Below are 17,759 nucleotides of genomic sequence, written 5' to 3' on the forward strand. Positions count from 1 at the left end.
TTAGCCACTCGATAGTGCCGCCGACTGCTTGCCGACAGTAGCCCTCGACTGTGTCTTCCGAGTCAGCCTCTCGCTCGCGGCACGCGTCGCTGCGGCCAGACTGTGCCGTCTCAGGGAGCAGCGACCTTTGAATCGCCTGTGTCTGCTCTCCTCTTCGGCAGGGAGGACAGGCGAGACTCCTTTCGTCCGTCCGAGAAGAGTTTAGCTTCGCAGCAGAAAATGTGTCGCTCCCGCCTTGACACGGAAAAGAGCGGCGGAAAATCAAGGGAAAAATCTAATTCTCTGGTATTGCTAAAAACCTCTCTCTCTCTGATTCGTCGGCGGGATGTGCTTGCAAATGTCATGTAACGCCATTTCATGTAAAGACGTGTTCATGTGGGTGGTCGCTCCACCTCATATACACCGCCGCGACCGCCACTCATCGCCTCTTTCGGGATGCCATGCGGGATGCGGGCTGCTGCTGCTGCTCGCCATTCACGGGCTCGGAAGTAGCTCCTCCAGCCGGCTGCGACGGCGGCGATGGCCTCAGAGACATCACCTGCAGCAGCGACGTCGACCACCGCGCGAGCGCCGAGGACCCGTCCTGCTGGGCCCGCGGCTGCTGCTGCTGCTGCGGCTGCTGCTGCTGCTGCTGCTGCTGCTGCTGCTGCTGCTGCTGCTGCTGCTGCGGTTGCGCCTCCTCCTGCTCGCGGCCCGGCTGCGACGCCGGCGGCTGCCGCTGCTCGCGCCCGGCCACGCGGAAGAGCGCCTGCGCGCGGCTGACGACCCGGCGACTCACTCAAATCATGGGGTCTACTTTACCCGGCGACTCCACTCAGATCATGGTCTCCCGTGTGAATGTTGAATACAACTGGCGTGTCGGCGCACTTACAATCAGCCTCCCACGACCCCCTCCTGCTGATGCTCCTCTGGCGCCGTGAGCTGGATCCGGATCTTGAGCGGCTTGCCTCCGCCCACCGTCTCTGGGCAGCACTCGAGCCGCAGCAGCCTCTCGTAGCCCGGCGCCGCGAGCCGCGCGACGTCGCTCAGCCGCACAACCGGCGCGGCGCGGCGCGGCGCGGCTCGAGTCTTTCGCGCCGACGCCTTGCCGTTTGTGTAGGCGCTGAAGCAAGCGCGGTCCGGCTCGAGCCCGTCCTGCCGCAGCGCAAAGGCGACGCGCAGCGCCTCGTCGGGCCGGCCGCCTGCGGGGGCACGTCGGGCACGCGTCACCCGACAGTCCACGCGACGTCTTCGCCGCGTCGGTTAGGTCCGCCGATGCCGCACACTCGCAGGAGGGCGTGAGCCGCCGCCCGCTCCGCCTCCGCCGCCGCCTCCTCCTCTGCGCCGCCAGAGGCCTCGCGGCGCCATGAGCGGAGGAGCGGCCGGATCTCCCGCCAGAGGGAGATCGCGCCCGCGACGTCGCCTCCGCACGCCGTGATGGCCGAGTGAGCGACGGCGCCCGACGGAGAGGCGCCGGCTCCGCCAAAGGTGCCCGCCTCCACGCCCCGCTGCAGCAGCCTGGCCGCGCTCTCGCGCCGCTCCCGCCGCGCCGCCGCGCCGCCGCGGCCGCGCTCAGCCGAGCCCTCGTCCGCTGCCAGAGCCGCCGCGCGCACCGCCGTCAGCGCGATCGAGTACGAGTGCGCGTCTGGCGGCTCGCTCGGCGGAGTGCGGAGCCTGGGGCAGGAGGGAAGGGGACGGGGGTGTGGGAATGCGGTCTCGTGCAGCGCCTCCAGAGCCTCGTGGGAGTGCAGCCTCTCGCCCAGCCTCTCGTGCAGCCTCGTGGGAGTGCAGCCACCGGAGTGCGTTCTCGGCATCTAGAGGCGGGGCGGCGCCAGCGGGCGGCCGGCAGCGACGGCGCGAGGGGCTCGCCGCTCGTCACGGCTGACCAGCGCTCGAAGTGGGCCGTGGCGGCGGCGGGCTCACCCGCCGCAAGCAGCGAGCGCAGGTAGAGGTTGTTCGAGCGCGCGCCGCTCGCGTGCCAGCCCCAGCCGTGCCGCGCCCCGTCGGCCGCCATGGCGCCGAGCAGGCGGGGCGCGGCGCCCGGCTTGCCAAACTCGATGTACGCCTGCGTGCGGGCGTAGACAAGGCTGGGAGTGGAGTCCGAGGGAGGCCTCCGCGCGGCCTCTCACTACACCGGAGGCTAGCAGGCGGTGCCACGGCTCATCTCGGCTCATCTCGGCTCATCTCGGCTCATCTCGGCTCATCTCGGCTCATCTCGCCTCGATCAGGTGGTGCCACGTGCGCGCGTCCCTGCGCACCCTCCGGCCGCGGCCCCACCGCCAGACGTCGCGCGTGCGGCGGAGGTCGGTCTGCAGCCGGAGCAGCGTCGCGAGAGTGAACTTGTCCGGAGCCACGCCCAACTTGCCCATGTCGCTGAGCAGCCACCGCCACTCGCTCGGCGGTGGCCTGCCCGCAGCGCCGCCGTCGCCGCTCCCGCCAAAGCCGGCCAGCAGAGTGTTGAGGGTGTCGGTGGCGGGTCGCGGCGCAACGACGCCCGAAGCCGGCTCGAGGGCGGCGGATCGCATCTCGCCGTACAAGCGCACCTAGCGTGACACGATTGCGGCGGGGGGCGTGACACGGTTGCGGTGGCCGTTGAGCGTGATGTGCAGAGCGTTGACGAGTGCGCAGCGCACCGCGCCCGCCCGATCGCCGCACTGCAGCCGCGCGCGCAGGGCCATGTTCCACGCTGCGACACTCTGTGAAGGGCCGTCGCCGCCGCCGCCGCCGCCGCCGCCGTTGCCGCCGTCCTCTGCCTCGTCTGAGGAGGAGCGCAGCAGCCGCTCGAAGAAGAGCGAGACGGACTCCGGCTCGTCCGCCGCCGCCGCCGCCGCCATCGCGCCCACAAGCGACCACCCGTCTGGCGGGGAGCCGACCCAGCCGCGAGCGGGCACCGCGTCTGCGCGCGCAAAGAGGCGGAGCGCCGCCTGAGGCCTGGCCGCGGACAGGGCGCGTCGGAGAGTCTGTGTGCCCCGTGTGCGCCTCGCGAGGGTCTCGCACCTGCGTGCGCGCGTCTCCGCCTTCATCAGAGCGTTAAGCGTGTGGGCGGAGGGCGTCAGCTTCGCCCGGCGTAGGGCGCGGTACGCGTGCCACGCGAGCAGGCGGTTGCGGCGAGCGGCAGCAGCATGAACGATCAGATCGAACGAGCCAGTGCTCGGCGCTACGAGGCCTCCGCTAGCCACGGCTGCGAGGAGAGCTAGTGCGCCCTCGAGGCGGCCCCGCCGCACCTCCGCCGCCACCTCGAGGTGGACCGTCGCCGGCGAAGGGCCCACGCCTGCGGCTTGCTGCATGTGCTCGTGGAGCCGCGCGACAGCGCCCGCCGGCGCATCGGTGCTATCCCTGCCGACTCTCATCAGCCGGCTGTATAGCGCGCGGACCTCGTCGTCGCTGCGCCGCGAGTTTCTCGCCGTCTCGTCGAGAGCGCGCAGCGCACCGTTGACATTTCCATTGAGGAGCGCTCCCTCGGCACGGTGGGCTGCATCCGCCCACGCGAGCGACTTAGCCCGCATAAGAGGCTAGGAAGTTCCTAGTGGGCCCGAGGAGCAACCAGGAGGACCTCGCCATTGTGCGACAAAAGAATATTTTATGCGCTGGCACGGGACGGGCGCGCAAAAGAAGTTTTTCTTAACGCGCCCGGGTCGACCTAGGTCGAGTGAGAAACACACTCGAAAACACACGGCGGGCGCCGACGGGCCATCTCGTCGGCCGTGTGACTCGCACGACTCGCGCCCGCGTCATGCACGAGTGCGCCTCGCACTCGTGGCTGGTCATCCTCGGCACGGGCCGCTCCGGCTCGACGACCATCCTCTCGATGCTCAATACCGTGCCGCAGATACAAATCTCCGGAGAGAACTACGGCATGATGAACCCTCTCGCTTATGTCCTCACCCGCCACCAGGCGCCCCTCTCCAAGCTCAAGCACCTCAACTTCAAAGGGTACAGCGGCAGCAGCCGCAGCCCGTGGTACGGAGTGAACGGCGAAGAGGTGCGCGATGCGCTCTGCTCGGTCGTGCTCCGCCTCGCCCCGCACGACAAGACAAAGCACCGCCCCCTCATCCGCGGCTTCAAGGAGGTGCGCTGGGAGCGGTCTGTGCTGGGGGCCGTCGCGCTGCTCCCGGGCGTGCGCTTCGTAGTCAGCTACAGGAGGGATACGAGCGGGCAGGCGGCGTCCGGGTGGCACTCGTGGAACGGCTCTGCGAGGGCGGCTGCGGGCTGGGCCTCCCCAAACCAGGGCATCGACGAGGCCACACGGGCGATGCTGGAGGCGGTCAACGCGACAGGCCGGCCCACTTTCCATCTCCCCCTTGAAGACTTCTCCACCGCCGCCTTCAACCAGCTGCTGCGGTGGGTCGGCGTGACCAACTGCTCATTCCGTGGCGTGGTGCACGAGCACTCCGGGGGTGGGTACAGCGCCGATGCAGCCGACCCTCGCAGCCTCATCGAGCAGAGGAGCTGCCATGTTGCGCGGGCGCGGCGGGGGGCGCACGGCGCAGTCGTTCAACGCAGAGGGACCGGCCTTCGGGAGCGGGCGGGGCCACCGCACTGGTGACGTGAGACTGTGACTGAGAGACGCGTGTCGTGCACCACGTGTTAGAGCATAGAGGTCTCAGAGCGGTGTGTAGTATATCACACTACTCTGACTTTAATTTCCGACCGGACCCTGCGACTCTGCAGGTGAGAATTTTGTGGTGGGTATTGCTCAATCTTAAGATATAGTGCTTCTCGTCGTCGGGGAAGACTGATTACATTTGATTGGAGCGAAAGAACATTGCGTGTGTGCGTGTGTGTGTGTGTGTGTGTGTGTGTGTGTGTGTGTGTGTGTGTGTGTGTGTGTGTGTGTGTGTGTGTGTGTGTGTGTGTGTGTGTGTCTCGCGTGCTCTCCTCGCGTCGAGAGAGACGAGAGGGCGCGTGGTAAAGGTAGTACAGCAGCCACACATGACACTCCTGTCTCCTCCTGCGTGGCTGCGTCCTGGTCACCGCTGGATGGCGCAGCTTGCGCGCTAACCGCTATGCGCTATCCGCTATAACGCGGTGTATATCTGTATGCCTAAAATTTCTGTGAATATTTATCTCGCGCGGCGGCGCGCGCCCTGCGCGCGTCTCACAGAGGGGTAGAGAGGGAGCTCTCGCTCCGCTCTCCCCGGACCCGGTCCGCCACGCCACGCTCCACGTGCGGGTCGATCAACGTAGTGTCCGGTCACCGACATGCGACACCGACGTGTACTTCGGGGGTACTGCCCGCGTCGCGCATGCAGCAACACCATGCGGTAGTGTGGGGTCGGGCCGAACAACCAGTCATGCATGCCAGGGAGCACGATTGCAACATGCATGCATGCACAGTGGACTGCTACTCCTCGAGCTACTCCGCCGTTCCGGGCCTACGGGAGCGCTGCTAACGCACAACCTCTGCAGCAGCCTGCTGCTGGCGCGCAGAGTCCTGCGCAGCACCGACGGCAGCCAGCGCCTGCGGGGAGAGCGCGAGGTGAGGGAAGGTCGAGGGAAGCGGGACGGGAGAGTACTCGGCGCCTCGCGGTGCTTTCGGTTCTGCTCGGCGGTGGGGGTGTGGCCGAGGATCCGGTCGGCCCAGAGGAAGAACTGGTGGAAGTTGACGTTGCCTGTGCAGCAGACCGGACGCAGTGACACCGCGCCGCAGTCGCAGCTGCTGCGGCTGCTGCGGTTGCTGCTGTGGTGCTGCGTGCTGTCTGGCGAGTGGTGTCTGGTGCTTGGTGTGAGGCGGTCTGCAGCCGCCGCCTTGCTGGTGGTGCTGCTCGTGCGCCACGGGCCCGCCGAAGAGGCCCGGGAAGAGGCGGTGCGACATGAAGGGCAGGTCGTAGCCGGAGTGGGACTCGCACAGGAGGTAGACCACCATCACCTACAGGGGGACTCCTCCGGTCCAGGGGAGGGTGGGTGACTCGCACAGGAGGTAGACCACCAATCACGTTGTGCAGCGCGCGCGAGAGTGGGTGCTTGAAGCCCCAGGGAGAGAGGTGCTGCACGAAGATGTTGATGAACACCTGCACGCCCGCGTCCAGGTACGAGTTCTGCACCTGCGGGGAAGGGCCGGGGAAGGGCCGGGGAAGGGCCGGGGAAGGTTCGGGGAAGGTTCCGGGACGGTGCCGAGCCGCGGCGAGGTGCGAGTGATGCACCGTCTCGACGGCGTTGTGCGCCGCCGCCTCGGTGGAGCCCCACACGTGGTGGCGCGCGTGCATCTTGCGCCAGCGGCGCGCTCGCAGCTTGTGGAAGGAGAGGTGGAAGGGGTAGAAGAGCGCGTCGTACAGAAAGACGCCGAGAGAGAGCTCGGTGACGACCCTGCCCCACGTCGGCACGCCGGGGCCGTGCGCGAGCACGTCGGCGGGAGGAGGCCCGTACCTACCTCGGGTCGCGTCTCGGGTCACCTCCGGGCGAGGCTCGCGCCCGGAGATGTGCGTCGGAGGAGGAGCCGCACAGCAGCTGGCCGAGGCTGAGCTCGTGGTAGACGTAGATCGATCCGAGGTACGTCAAGGCGGGCACGACCGTCTTCCACCACTGTGTGGTGAAGCCGCGGAGAGGCCGCTTCGGCGCCGCCCCGTCGAGCCGGTACACACGCGGGTCGACCACCAAGTGTATGCTCTCGAAGAAGAGGATAAAGGCCACAAAGCAGCTCACCGCGAGCGAGGCCTCAAACATGCGGTCGTGCGTGAAGGCGCATGAGTCGAAGAGGCCCCACGCCGCGGCCGCGAAGCCGTCGGCCACCGCTGGCGCCAGCAACGCACCAGCGGCGACACTCACATGCATGGCTTGGAGTCCACGAGTGAGAAGCGGAGCCGCGGCCGGAGTCGCCGGCACGAGAATAGAGCGCACCGGCGCGCGCAAGGCGGCCGGCGCGTGCGCACGCACGGTCGGGGAGGGCACAAATGTCTGGTGCGTGATCGCGAGCAAGGGCAACATTAACCAGGCAGGGTGCCCAGCAAGTCCGCGCCGATGATAACTGCTGATGGCGCTTCAAGAATTTTCACCTCTAGGCAGCTGGAAGCGCTGTCAAAGCGGTGTTTCGACACCGATATCGTTCAAGGAGTTCAGGGTAGTGAAGAATAAATCAGTAACCAGCCGCCGGTCTAATCATAGATAGAGGCCGTCAAGTGTGACATTTAAGTCCACACACATAAACAACTGGTATTGCTAAAAATCTCTCTCTCACTGCTGATCGCCCTGATAACTCTGATCGCCCTTGAAGAATTATTTTTTTCACGTGTACCTATGTTGGAAAGCAAGACAGAGTCAGAGAATATGGAAATTTCACGTCATGACGGTTAGCCGCTGTCACGACCGTTAGCCGCTGTCACGACGCTGGGAGCTGTCATGACAGCAAACGACAGCGACAGTGACACCTACCTGTCACCAGCTGTCACCAGCTGTCACCAGCTGTCGTTGCTGCTGTCATTGCTGCTGTCATTGCTGCTGTCATTGCTGCTGTCTCTCATGTGTCATGAGCACCCCCGCAGGACAGTGTCACAATGGGATGTGGTGCCACTAACGAGAGAGACAGGACACTCAAGATATATACACGCGCGCGCGACGACCGCTCAGCGCTCACTCGCACGCCCGACGCCACATGAGAAACCCTCTCTCTCAACAGTAGCCACGCACCGTCAGCAGCAGCGGGCGTGAGTCACAGAATCTGCAAAACCCTTGCCCTCCTTCCTCCAGCATGTCATGGTTGCATGTGCCGTGATGGGCTCCAGCGCTGGTTCATCTGCCGCTCAAAAATCTCATGCGAGCGAACGGCGTCAATCATCAACCGCGAGGATTGGGACCTTGAAATCCACGGATCGCAAGCAAACGCGCAGAGCATTGAGCAACACACCTCGGGTATTGAACCTCTTGGTCATTGCCGAGCCACAGCTGGCGTTGATCAGGAACTCTCATGTAGAGAGCTCGGCTCAGCTACAAGAAAGCAGGCTCGCCCTACACAGAGAAATTCTGAGGTAGAGGAGCAGGAGTTTTGCAAAACGTGTGAGACCGCGTACAAACGCTGCTGTGCATCAAGCGCTGAGAGCTACATCCACGCGCACCGGTGTCTTATTTTAGTCCATGGGGTGTAATGCACAGATGGGTGGGTGGGCGGTTGGGCCCCTTCGCTGGTGCCTGTCACTAGGGCTAATGGCTGCCTCACTGTGGCGCTGGCGCTGCCTCGCTGTCGCTGTCGCTGTCGCTGTCGCTGTCGCTGTCGCTGTCGCTGTCGCTGTCGCTGTCGCTGTCGCTGTCACTCACTCGCAGGGTCCCGCGCTGACATTGTCACCGCCTGCCTGTCGCTGGCGTTCACTGGCTTCACTGTCACTGTCACTAACTATGGCTGTCACTGTTCTTGGGTGCCTTTCACTCCCTGGCAGCTGTGGCTGTCACCAGCTGTCACCAGCTGTCACCAGCTGTCACCAGCTGTCGTTGCTGCAAGCAAGGTTCCTCGGAAACTATCAGTGTGTGAATGTTATAAACGCGGACTAACTAAGAGTTTATAAACACACCTGGTTCACGACTATTTAAGACTATTTAACAGGATCGCCCGCTCCCGCGTGAAGTTCAATTAAACGCGCGTTTATTTGAACTGATAAACCTCGTTCATAAACTCAATAAACAGGGCCCTGTTCGCGCGTCCCTCTTCGATCGGTCGCTCGTCCCTGTTCGCGCATTAGGTCTTTTTCTTTCGGAGGGACGATTGCTCAAAAGAATGACCCCCAGGTCTGGACGAAACCGTAGTTCTATTCCCTCGGGCCGGGGGGCTGCCCAGCAAGGCCCGAGAGGAGGTCATGATACCCAGGCAGATCATCCGCTGCCGGCCGCGCGAGCCCGGCAGCACGAAGACGCTGCATCAGAATGGGAAGGGTGTCCCTATTGCCGTGAATGCAGAGCCTTAATTTTGGCATTGAGATTTGGAATCGGAATCGCGAGAATCGCGAATGGCAGACGCGCCTTGCTCGCCAGTGGCCGCCGCGGAGCGGCACGACCCCTTCACGCCGTCCAACGTCGGACCCAACACGCCAGGCAAGCGCGCGCCGACAGCCGCGATCTGGACGGAGAAGCAGTTCCTGCGCCTGCTGCCGGGCGGGCGGCGCAGCGCGCCGCTCATCGCCAAGGGCTTCACGCACGTCTGCGTGCTGCGGCGCGACTCGGACGGCAAGCCGTGCAACACGCCGCTGAAGCTGACCAAGAACAAGCTCGGCGGCACCTGGCTCTCCACCAAGGCGCTCGCACACGTCAGGAACGACCTCGAGCACGCGTCGCACCCGCTCGCGATCCAAGAGTGAGCCGGCTCAAGTACCGCAAGATCTACCGCGAGCAGCTCAACGAGCAGTTCCAGCACACCGTGGTGCGCGACACGCCGCCCAGCCTCACCGAGCAGGAGACGGCCAAGGGGCTGAAGGAGATGATCGACGCGGGCTTCTCGCCGGCTGAGCTGGGCATGGACCCGGTCGACGCGGCGCAGGCCTACCGCATGGCGCTGATGGCGCAGAACAAGTCCAAGGGTGCGGGCTCCTCCTCCTCGGCCGTGGATGTGGACGCGGACTGAAAGAGGTGGCGGGGGGGGGGGGGGTCCTGATTGGGAAGAGTTCCCCCACGTTCGCGTATGATTCCTTGGCGCGACAGGAGTCCCTGCTCCGTATACACACGGACACGCGCGCGAGATATGGTTGTGCGCCGTTTTTTCGAGTTTCTGCTTAAAAAGTTTATGAACGATGTAAATTGTTTGTTTAGTTCATTTATCGGGGCGGTCGCCAGCGGCGCGGTGTTCAATTAAACACGGGTTCATAAACACTGTGTTTATAAACACCAAAAGTTTATAAACCCTGTTGAACTTCACACACTGGGAAACTTCAGTCACGTTGCGGCAGTCTCCACCCACGTTGCCGACTGCCGACATATGTTCACGTTCCTCCCACCTCTGCTCGCGGCCCTCGCACCGGCCACTCTGGACGTCAGCCGCCGGTCCGCGTTACAGGGCGCGAGCCTCGCGGTGGGCGCACTGGCGGCCACGACCGGCGCTGGCGCCGGTGCGCAAGCGTTGGCTGTGCCGAGAGATTCTGGTCCGTCCGCCGCCACCGTCGCCGCAGCTCCCGTCGCCGCCGCCGCAGCTCCACTAGTCCTGCCGGCGATGGGCATCGGTGCGTGGGCGTGGGGCGATTCGCTCTTTTGGAAGTATGATGCCAAGTTCGACTTTGAACTGGAGGAGCTCTTCGAGTACTATGCCTCGCAGCCCGACGCGTTTCTGGACACCGCTGAACTGTACGGGCTCGGACGGTCCGAGATGCTGATCGGCGACTTTGAGCGCAGGTCGGGAAAGCGAGTCAAGGTTGCCTCCAAGTTTGCGGCGCTGCCGTGGAAGACCAGGCGCGAGAGATGCCATCGAGGCGCACTCGTCGGCGACAACCTTCTCGGAGCCTCTCCTCGGATGCTCCCTACTAGGCGCGAGGACGTCGTCCAGGCGTGCGAGGCCTCGCTGCGGCGCATGGGCAGGAGCTCGATGGAGCTGTATCAGATTCACTTTCCCAACGCGTGGGCCAACGAGGCGCGCGGAAACGGCCTCCGAGTTTGCTGCTCCTCGGGGAACATGCTCGGACGCGTCTCGCACGTTGCCTCGTAGGCGTATTGGGACGGCCTCGGAGACTGCTACGAGCGCGGCCTCGTCCAGGCGGTTGGCGTCTCAAACTACGGCGCCGACGCGGCACATGACACCGTCCACGACGCGTCCATGACGCGTCCACGAGTGTCGCCTCAGGCGCCGACGCAGTCGAGGCGGTCTCGACGTCGCTCGGGAGGAGAGGCATCCCCCTCTACTCGAACCAGATCCAGTACTCGCTGCTCTACCCCTTCGCAAACTCGAACGGGCTGAAGCGCAAGTGCGACCAGCTCGGCGTCAAGGCGCGCGCCCTATAGTGGGACTAGAGGCGGCTTCCTCCGTCGACCCCGGATGCCTCTTGCCCCGCTGCCCCCGCCAGGTGCTCGCCTACTCGCCCATCGGCCTCGGATTGCTGAGCGGCAAGTACTCGGCCGAACAGCTGCCCGAGGGACCGCGCGCGGAGCTGGCCAAGGCCGTCCTCCGCCCTCCCTCGGGACATCTCGGGCAAGCTCGACTCATCTCGGCTCGGCTCGGGTAGGCCTTCTTCAACGGCCAGCCCGAGACCGCCGCTGGCCTGGTCGACGCAGTCGCGAAGACGGCGGAGAAGCACGGCGCCACCCCCTCCCAGGCGGCCGCCCGTGCCGTAGTGGTAGCAGCAGCTCCACTAGGCGACTCTCCTCTTGCGGCGGCGCCACCCTTTCGCAGGTGGCCATCAACTGGTGTGTCGCCAAGGGGACGATTCCCATCCCGGGCGCGCGCAACCTGAGGCAGCTCAAGGATAACTTGGGCGCGCTCTCGTGGAGGCTCGACGCGGCCGACGTCGCGCGGCTCGACGCGGCCAGCGCCGCGGTGCAACCGCTCGCTAAGGCGAACCCGTTCCCAGCCAAGGACGTCGGGAGCGGGCTGAGGATGTTCGACTCTTGAGGAATGCACACCACGCGTCTTTGTCGATGTCTAAAGTAGTCCGCCACAGGCGTGTTTCGAGTTTTCTTTTCACACAGGCCTTTTGAGAGGTCGCCGCGGGGTGCGGTTGGCGCTGGGAGGCTGGAGCGCCACATTGGCATTATTGTGGCCGTTGCCCCAAGCGCGTCGACTTGCGGCCAACAGAGAGAACAGTGCGGTGTGATCAGTGGACAGTGCTCATCACCTTGAGACCCGCCCCAGAGGTGTGGCGCCGCTAAGCGGACGCGCCTGCGGACCTCTGCACACATGGAGCAGGCAGCAGCCGCGCCCCTCTCGGCCTCGCTCGCGCGCATAAAAAAAAAGGCGCCGCCTTTTCATGCGCCTTTGATGAATGGCCTTGGGCACCTTTTTGACACGCCCAGTTGGTCTTCGCCGCTCCCCTTCAATGTCAAAAACCACCCTCACCGCTGCTGCTCGGAAAGCCCACGCATGCGCGCGCGCGCGCACACACACATACCGCGGGGCCGCCGGGACGCCGGCCACGGCTTACGCCCCGCGGCCACCGGCCGGCCACGGCTCACGCCCCGCTCCGCCCGCGCCGCAGACAATCATGATGCGCATCCTCCTCTCGTCCCTCGTCGTCGCCGTGACCGGGTTCTCGGTGAACCCCAACGAGTGCAACGGCGTCGTCTACCCGCCGCCCGAAGCCGATGGCGGACCCGGTCTGCTCTGCGGCTTCACCTACAGTACGTCGCCCTAAACGCGTCGCCCCGTTGCTCCCCCCCAGCCCACCGACCATCGTCCCTCCCCGCCCTTGGCCATCATGACCTTGCCCCTCCCCGTGACTCGGCAGCGCCGGGCAACGTCTGCTCCTACGGGTGCGACATCGGCTGGGATGGCCTCCCCGGCTGCAAGTGCGCCTCGTGCGGCTGCACCCTGGAGGTGACGACCGGAATCTCACTCTCCCTCCGCACGTCCGCCCCTGTTTTCCGCTCTCGCGTTTTGACACCCCCCCCCCCCCCTTTGCAGTGCTGCACCAACGAGCCGCCCGAGCCCACCCCGGAGCCGGAGCCGGTTCCGGACAACGAGTGCAACGGCGTAATGTGCGCTCAAATTCACCGCACCGTCGCGGAAGCCGCGCTCCGCCAACCGCCGACTGAACACGTCCTGTCCCGCCAGGTACCCCGCCAACCCGCAGGCTTGCTTCACCACGTACCTGGAGAACAACGTCTGCTCGCGCGGGTGCGACGACGCTTCGTGGGCCGGACTCCCGCCGTGCCGCTGCGCCTCGTGCGGCTGCACCATGGAGTGCTGCTCCAACTAGACGAAGGGCGAGGCCGAGTTCTGACTCACCGCCACCAAGAGGCGGCGACACGAGAACACGGCCCCCTTAGTGCACCCCGGCATCCGGTGGCGTGGAGCCCTCTCGGGCGACCCGCCAGGCGGAGACACACCGCCAACCGGAACCCCCGAGCCCCCCCCTCCTCCGCGATTTTCCTGTAGCCTGTTGCTGTTGTCACACTTGGAATGTTGCTTTGGGCGCGGGCTCTTTCCCACCCCCGACACACATGTCGTAGCACCTTTCTCTTTCTGTGCTGGCCTCGTTAATTTTGGCTGTGCCCTCGCCTCTGTGGACTGTGCCCCGGCAGCTTTGCTTTTTGAATTTGTGATTCTCTGCACACTGCAGCAGGCCAGCACAGCAATCAGCATGCAACCTTGTACCCATACGCAAGAATTTCATTGTCTTGGACTGAACAGTGGACTAACACGGACCACGGTTGAGCTGCTGGAGTCTCTGGAGACTCAGACTGGCTGGACCCTGTCTGAGTCTGTGCCTGCATGGCCATGCTGCTCGTGCTGCATCCACGATTAGAGTACGAAGGTGGTAACAGCCAAAGACTCCAAGTGCCTGGCACTCGCCTTTGGTCCAGGCATAGACGATCGCACGCGTCGTTCACACACTACCCCAGCGGATCCTTTCGCCCACCTCCATCTGGGCCTCGCAGGATTCATATAATCTCTCGTTGAGGTAAAGGGGTTGGAGAAGTTGTCACTTAATTAAGTTGTCTATCTTGCAGCATATTCGAGTCTGTCTCTCCGTTCCCGACCAGATCGCAGTTGTGCTCGCACTGGACGTCACGTCGGCATTCTTCGCCGATCTTCGACTGTTTTCGCGCAGTAATCCGCGTGTGCCAACGGCCACCTGCTCTCCCTGGCAACACTCAAGGCAATCGCCATTGCCAACCCGGCTGCAGCGGTCAGCGAGGGCGGCGGCGGCGACGGCGGCGGCGGCGAGGGTGGCGGCGGACTCGAAGGCGGCGGGCTGGGCGACGGCGAGGGTGGGGGGGGCGAGGGCGGCGGCGGTGAGGGCGGTTGGGGGCTAGGCGGCGGAGGCGGCGGCGGCGACGGCGGCGGCGGCGACGGGGGCAGCGGCAAGGGGGGCGGTGGCGACGGCGGAGGAGGCGACGGCGGCAGCGAGGGCGGCGGTTGCTACCCCGTCGAACCTGAGTCCGCCTCGCACTCCGGCGTCGTGAAGCCCGGGAGGAGGTTCTTGAAGGGCGCAACTGCAGGGACGTCGAGGGCGTGAGCACGTATGAGTCGGAAAGAGGGGCGGGAGGGGGCCGTGATTGAGGGTTGCCTCCCGGATTGCGCGCACGAGTGAGTGCTGTGGTCCGTCGCTGTCGATGCTAGCCTGTGTTGTCATCGTGAAGCCGTCCTCGCCGCTAATCCACATGGCGGGTGCGCCAACCTCGACAATCTTGTCGGGCGCCGTCACCGCCGGCCCTCACCAATGGAAAAGTCGCCGGAGCGGTGAGCTCGAAGGACACGCCGATGTCGCCGTCGAGCGTGAGCTCCCCTGTGAGGGCGTGGGGTAGCTCTAGCAACGATGGCACGACAGCGGAGCGCGCGGCGGCACGAGCGTGGGGTGGGATGAGGCCAGGAGGTGCGGGGTTGGACCGTTGGAGGCGTGCGTAAGTGCAGTGGCGAACGGGTCTGGGGAGATGTTTTGATGCGGTGGCTCACCCGTAAGCACCAGCATCATGAAGTTGGAGAGCAGGTTTGGCAGTGGCACCCACGGCTCCGAGCCGACGCTCATCGTGAGGGTCGAGGCGCCGTTAGCGCTGACCGAACCGGCGACCTCAAAGCCAACCGAAGTGGATGAGCAGCTCGGGTGAAGAGCTGCCTCGCTGAAAACGGTCAGACCGCCAGGCGGGGCACACAACTCGAGCGAGGTAGACTCGAGAGTGTCTGGAATCAAAGTGACAGTTGAGTCGGAGGTGGCGCCTGCGAGCGAGGCGCTGCAGACAGGGTTTGTCGTCGGCCATGCCGAGGACCTCGTCGATGAAAGTAGCACCATCACGAACGCTGCGGCTGTCCGCCAGTTCCGGCTCGACGAGGACTGGAGCCGGAAGACCCAGGCACGCGACAGCGATCGCCAGCATCTGATCGCCTCGAAGGGTGTCGACACTCCCGGGACAACATCCAAAATGCGGCGGCTGCTGCAACAGGCCACCGCACTCGAGCGAGTCACGTGCCAAAAAAAGACTTTTCTCTGTGGAGAGTGTTGACTGAGTTATGTGAGCGGGCCTATGGCACAGCCGCTGTGGGGAGGACGCGAGTCGGACGACGACGGACGACGACGGACGAGAACGGAATTTCATCGCGGTACCAGTTCTTTCTTCCGTGTTGCGTGTTACCTGATACCGTCCCGTGTGTCCAGACACAGAAAGTACAATAGACGTATGAATGACCCCCGGGCCTGTGCTCTGCGGAGATAGGCAGCTGTGGCGAGCTGCGCGGTCCAAGTGCTCCGAGTGCGGTGCCGGGCGGCGCCGAAGACGGAAGATAAATCGCGAGAGCGCTGGACGGAAGAGCGGGCGCGCTATTGCTCCAGTTCACACGAGCAGCGCCGGGCCGTGCACTGGCAGCCGAAGCCTTCGCCGCAGTGTCTGTCGTCGCTGCACGCCGCGCCGCCGAGCGTCGTCGTGTCCACGCAGCGCTGCCACGCGGCACGGCCGCCCGCTGCGGCCCTGTAAAGGCAAGCGTTCGCGATGCGGCAGCCATTCGTGCAAGTCGCGCAAGTCTGGAGCCGGTCGGCTGTGCTGCTGCAGCTCTCTGCGCCGCCATTCCACGAGTGGTACTTTTCGTGCATCGCGCGGTACACCTTCGTGGGAAAGGCGGGGGTGAGAGGAGGGGGTGGGGGGGGTGCGGTCGCTGCAGCAGACGTTTTCGCGCCAAGTCGCCGTCCGCGGAGCCGCTGGTCAGCGAGTCGACCACCGCCGCGTAGTCTCCGTTCGAGATGCCGGCGGCGCGAAAGGCGGCGGGCGTGGTGATCGCCTTGGTGAAGCTGGCGTCGCCGAGAAGGGCCGCGTGCTGCGTCAGCCGCACCGGCCGAAACGAGACGCCGCGGCTGCGGTCTGCCTCCGCCGGCGCGGCGGCGGCGTGCCGCATCTCGTAGACGGTCGGGTTGCCTCCGTAGATGGGCGTGACCGACGAGATGATGTGGATGATGGGCGCGGCGGCGGCGGTGACGCCCGGGATCAGCCGAAACTCGTCGGAGTGGAGGTGGCTGAAGAAGAGGCCGTCGATCACGCCTGCTCGCAGGCCGGTCCCCGCTCCAGAGGGGCCCGGCACTGGCGGCCGGGGAGCGCTCCGCCGGGCTCGCGCCGATCTGCCGCCGCACAATCGCAAAGAAGCGGTCCGCGTAGATCTGGTTCCACATCGGCTCTCTGCGGAACGAGTCGAGAGTCGGCGGGAGGTGCCCCGCGATGTACGCGCGCTCGCCCGCCGCAGCGACAGCCGCGAGCTGCTGCTCGAGCCTACGGCGGAGGCTCGGCCGCGACATGGCCGAGGCACGGCCGCCCGAGACATGGCCGCGACCCGCCGCTCGCGCCAGGCAAACTGGCCGCGCGGGTCGGGGAGCGTGGAGGGGCTCCAAGGAGCGTTCCACGGCATGCGCGGCCCGACGGCGGAGTAGAGGTTCGTGTTGATGGCGACGAGGCGCAGGCCTGGCCGCGAGGCGGAGGGAGGCACGAGCTGCTGCGCGTAGAACCCGCCGGCGGCGAGGCTCGCCTGGCGGGGCGGGGCGTGGGGCGGGGCGTGTGGCGTGTCCTGGACGAGGGCCTGAGGGCAGGCGGCCCAGGCGGCCCGGCGGCAGGCGCGCCTCCTGCGCCGCGTCCAGGTCGCAGATCTGCCGAAAGAGACTCGCCTGCCGCGGGCCGCGCATCGAGCAGTCAGGGCGTCGCCTCCTCTGCGACGCGAGCCAACGCTGAGCGGCGCGGGTTCATGCGAGTCCGAGCTGGCTGGGAGCGGCTCGCCTGTGTCCGGAGCGGCTCGTTCTGCTCGAGGCCTACCTGGTAGTCCTCAAAGACGTCGTTGTTGCCGATGACCGGACACGAGATCACGCTGCCCTCGTACAACGCGTGCAGCTGGTCGCGGACGAGGCGCAGGTTCGACATGGCCGTCGCGAGGTTCGGCATGTCATGGCCCGACATGCACCCGAGATACAGCACAAAGTCGGGCGACGCGACCAGCCGCCGCGCCTCTCGGAAGGCCATCTTGACCAGCGCTGGCGGCCCGTCACACCCGTACTGGCCAAACGGGCTGCCCGGCTCTGGAAGTAGGCAGCTGTCGGGGCACGCTTGCCACGAGGCGGTGCCCGTCTGGTTTGGACCACAGCGGCCCGCGCAGCGGCACGACTTGCCATACGACGCATTGTAGCGCTGCAGCACGTGGGCGTCCGAGATGATGACAGCGCGGCCACGGCGATCGACGACATTGAAGGCTGGATCTTTGGGGGGGAGCTCATGCGGCGGTTGCGAGGAGAGGATGGCGCAGGCGGCAGCGGCGGTAAAAATGGCAATCAGCGCGATGGTGCAGGAGGCGGAGGCCCTGTTGCTAGTGGTCTCGGCGCTGCGCCGCAGCAGCGGCGAGGATGGCGGTGCTGCTTGGATCATCGGGCCAAACGGATGTGCCGGAAATCCGGCGCGTGGAAAGCGCGGATTCACGCCCTTCCTTCGAAGTAAGTACCACCCACTATTTAGGGTGGGCTCCGGCGCCCGCCCGCATCGCCCCCAGATGGCAAGCGGAGCCTACCCACGTGGCGCGCGGGTGCCCTCGGCTTACGGACCGAGTCGCACGAGGCTCACATTAAGTGAAGAGGGCTGCCGTCGTAACCGAACGGGGTCAACTTTTGTTTTTGTTCACTTAGTATTGGTCCACCCTACGATCTAGGGGCGCGGATAGCACGCCCACGAGAGCTCTATGGCAGCCCGCCAGCGGCGCGGCG

The 17,759-nt window shown here is 65.5% G+C and overlaps 7 protein-coding genes across 7 annotated transcripts; 3 read left to right on the plus strand and 4 right to left on the minus strand.

Annotated features, from left to right (window-relative positions):
* Positions 1–873: 873 nt before the first annotated feature.
* On the minus strand, positions 874–3,502 carry EMIHUDRAFT_459951 (hypothetical protein; the record flags this gene model as incomplete). Its single annotated transcript, XM_005761083.1, has 7 exons — positions 2,977–3,502; positions 2,613–2,910; positions 2,199–2,522; positions 1,903–2,044; positions 1,266–1,402; positions 1,082–1,164; positions 874–988 (listed from the first exon to the last, which is right to left on the minus strand). Exons 1-7 carry the CDS (start codon positions 3,483–3,485, stop codon positions 874–876), a joined length of 1,608 nt encoding a protein of 535 aa, XP_005761140.1. The 5' UTR covers positions 3,486–3,502.
* A 210-nt stretch (positions 3,503–3,712) lies between these two features.
* EMIHUDRAFT_248984 (hypothetical protein) lies at positions 3,713–4,530 on the plus strand (the record flags this gene model as incomplete). The annotated part of the gene is made up of 2 exons (XM_005761084.1): positions 3,713–4,380; positions 4,485–4,530. 2 exons carry the CDS (start codon positions 3,713–3,715, stop codon positions 4,528–4,530), a joined length of 714 nt encoding a protein of 237 aa, XP_005761141.1.
* Positions 4,531–5,156: 626 nt separating this feature from the next.
* On the minus strand, positions 5,157–6,750 carry EMIHUDRAFT_471060 (hypothetical protein; the record flags this gene model as incomplete). Its single annotated transcript, XM_005761085.1, has 6 exons — positions 5,157–5,440; positions 5,503–5,591; positions 5,728–5,848; positions 5,916–6,023; positions 6,123–6,202; positions 6,372–6,750. 6 exons carry the CDS (start codon positions 6,748–6,750, stop codon positions 5,369–5,371), a joined length of 849 nt encoding a protein of 282 aa, XP_005761142.1. The 3' UTR covers positions 5,157–5,368.
* Positions 6,751–10,084: 3,334 nt separating this feature from the next.
* On the plus strand, positions 10,085–11,551 carry EMIHUDRAFT_419848 (hypothetical protein). Its single transcript, XM_005761086.1, has 7 exons — positions 10,085–10,366; positions 10,421–10,537; positions 10,592–10,661; positions 10,727–10,869; positions 10,947–11,039; positions 11,106–11,195; positions 11,273–11,551. Exons 1-7 carry the CDS (start codon positions 10,103–10,105, stop codon positions 11,489–11,491), a joined length of 996 nt encoding a protein of 331 aa, XP_005761143.1. The 5' UTR covers positions 10,085–10,102; the 3' UTR covers positions 11,492–11,551.
* A 529-nt stretch (positions 11,552–12,080) lies between these two features.
* On the plus strand, positions 12,081–12,794 carry EMIHUDRAFT_248990 (hypothetical protein; the record flags this gene model as incomplete). The annotated part of the gene is made up of 4 exons (XM_005761087.1): positions 12,081–12,216; positions 12,324–12,412; positions 12,500–12,573; positions 12,650–12,794. The coding sequence occupies 4 exons, from the start codon at positions 12,081–12,083 to the stop codon at positions 12,792–12,794; spliced, it is 444 nt and encodes a 147-aa protein (XP_005761144.1).
* A 1,166-nt stretch (positions 12,795–13,960) lies between these two features.
* EMIHUDRAFT_248991 (hypothetical protein) lies at positions 13,961–14,913 on the minus strand (the record flags this gene model as incomplete). The annotated part of the gene is made up of 4 exons (XM_005761088.1): positions 13,961–14,034; positions 14,247–14,327; positions 14,495–14,755; positions 14,826–14,913. 4 exons carry the CDS (start codon positions 14,911–14,913, stop codon positions 13,961–13,963), a joined length of 504 nt encoding a protein of 167 aa, XP_005761145.1.
* Positions 14,914–15,353: 440 nt separating this feature from the next.
* EMIHUDRAFT_120857 (hypothetical protein) lies at positions 15,354–17,427 on the minus strand (the record flags this gene model as incomplete). The annotated part of the gene is made up of 5 exons (XM_005761089.1): positions 15,354–15,635; positions 15,749–16,065; positions 16,106–16,290; positions 16,341–16,543; positions 16,825–17,427. The coding sequence occupies 5 exons, from the start codon at positions 17,425–17,427 to the stop codon at positions 15,354–15,356; spliced, it is 1,590 nt and encodes a 529-aa protein (XP_005761146.1).
* Positions 17,428–17,759: the final 332 nt, after the last annotated feature.

Source organism: Emiliania huxleyi (assembly GCF_000372725.1).
Source record: "Emiliania huxleyi CCMP1516 unplaced genomic scaffold EMIHUscaffold_725, whole genome shotgun sequence".
NCBI lineage: Eukaryota > Haptophyta > Isochrysidales > Noelaerhabdaceae > Emiliania > Emiliania huxleyi.

Coding starts and splice junctions, on each gene's coding strand:
- EMIHUDRAFT_419848 (XM_005761086.1), top strand. CDS start 10,103: ATGGGCATCGGTGCGTGGGCGTGGGGCGATTCGCTCTTTTGGAAGTAT. Junction 10,538..10,591: donor CGCGCGGAAACGGCCTCCGA/GTTTGCTGCTCC, acceptor GTTGCCTCGTAG/GCGTATTGGGACGGCCTCGG. Junction 11,040..11,105: donor CGCGCGCGGAGCTGGCCAAG/GCCGTCCTCCGC, acceptor CGGCTCGGGTAG/GCCTTCTTCAACGGCCAGCC.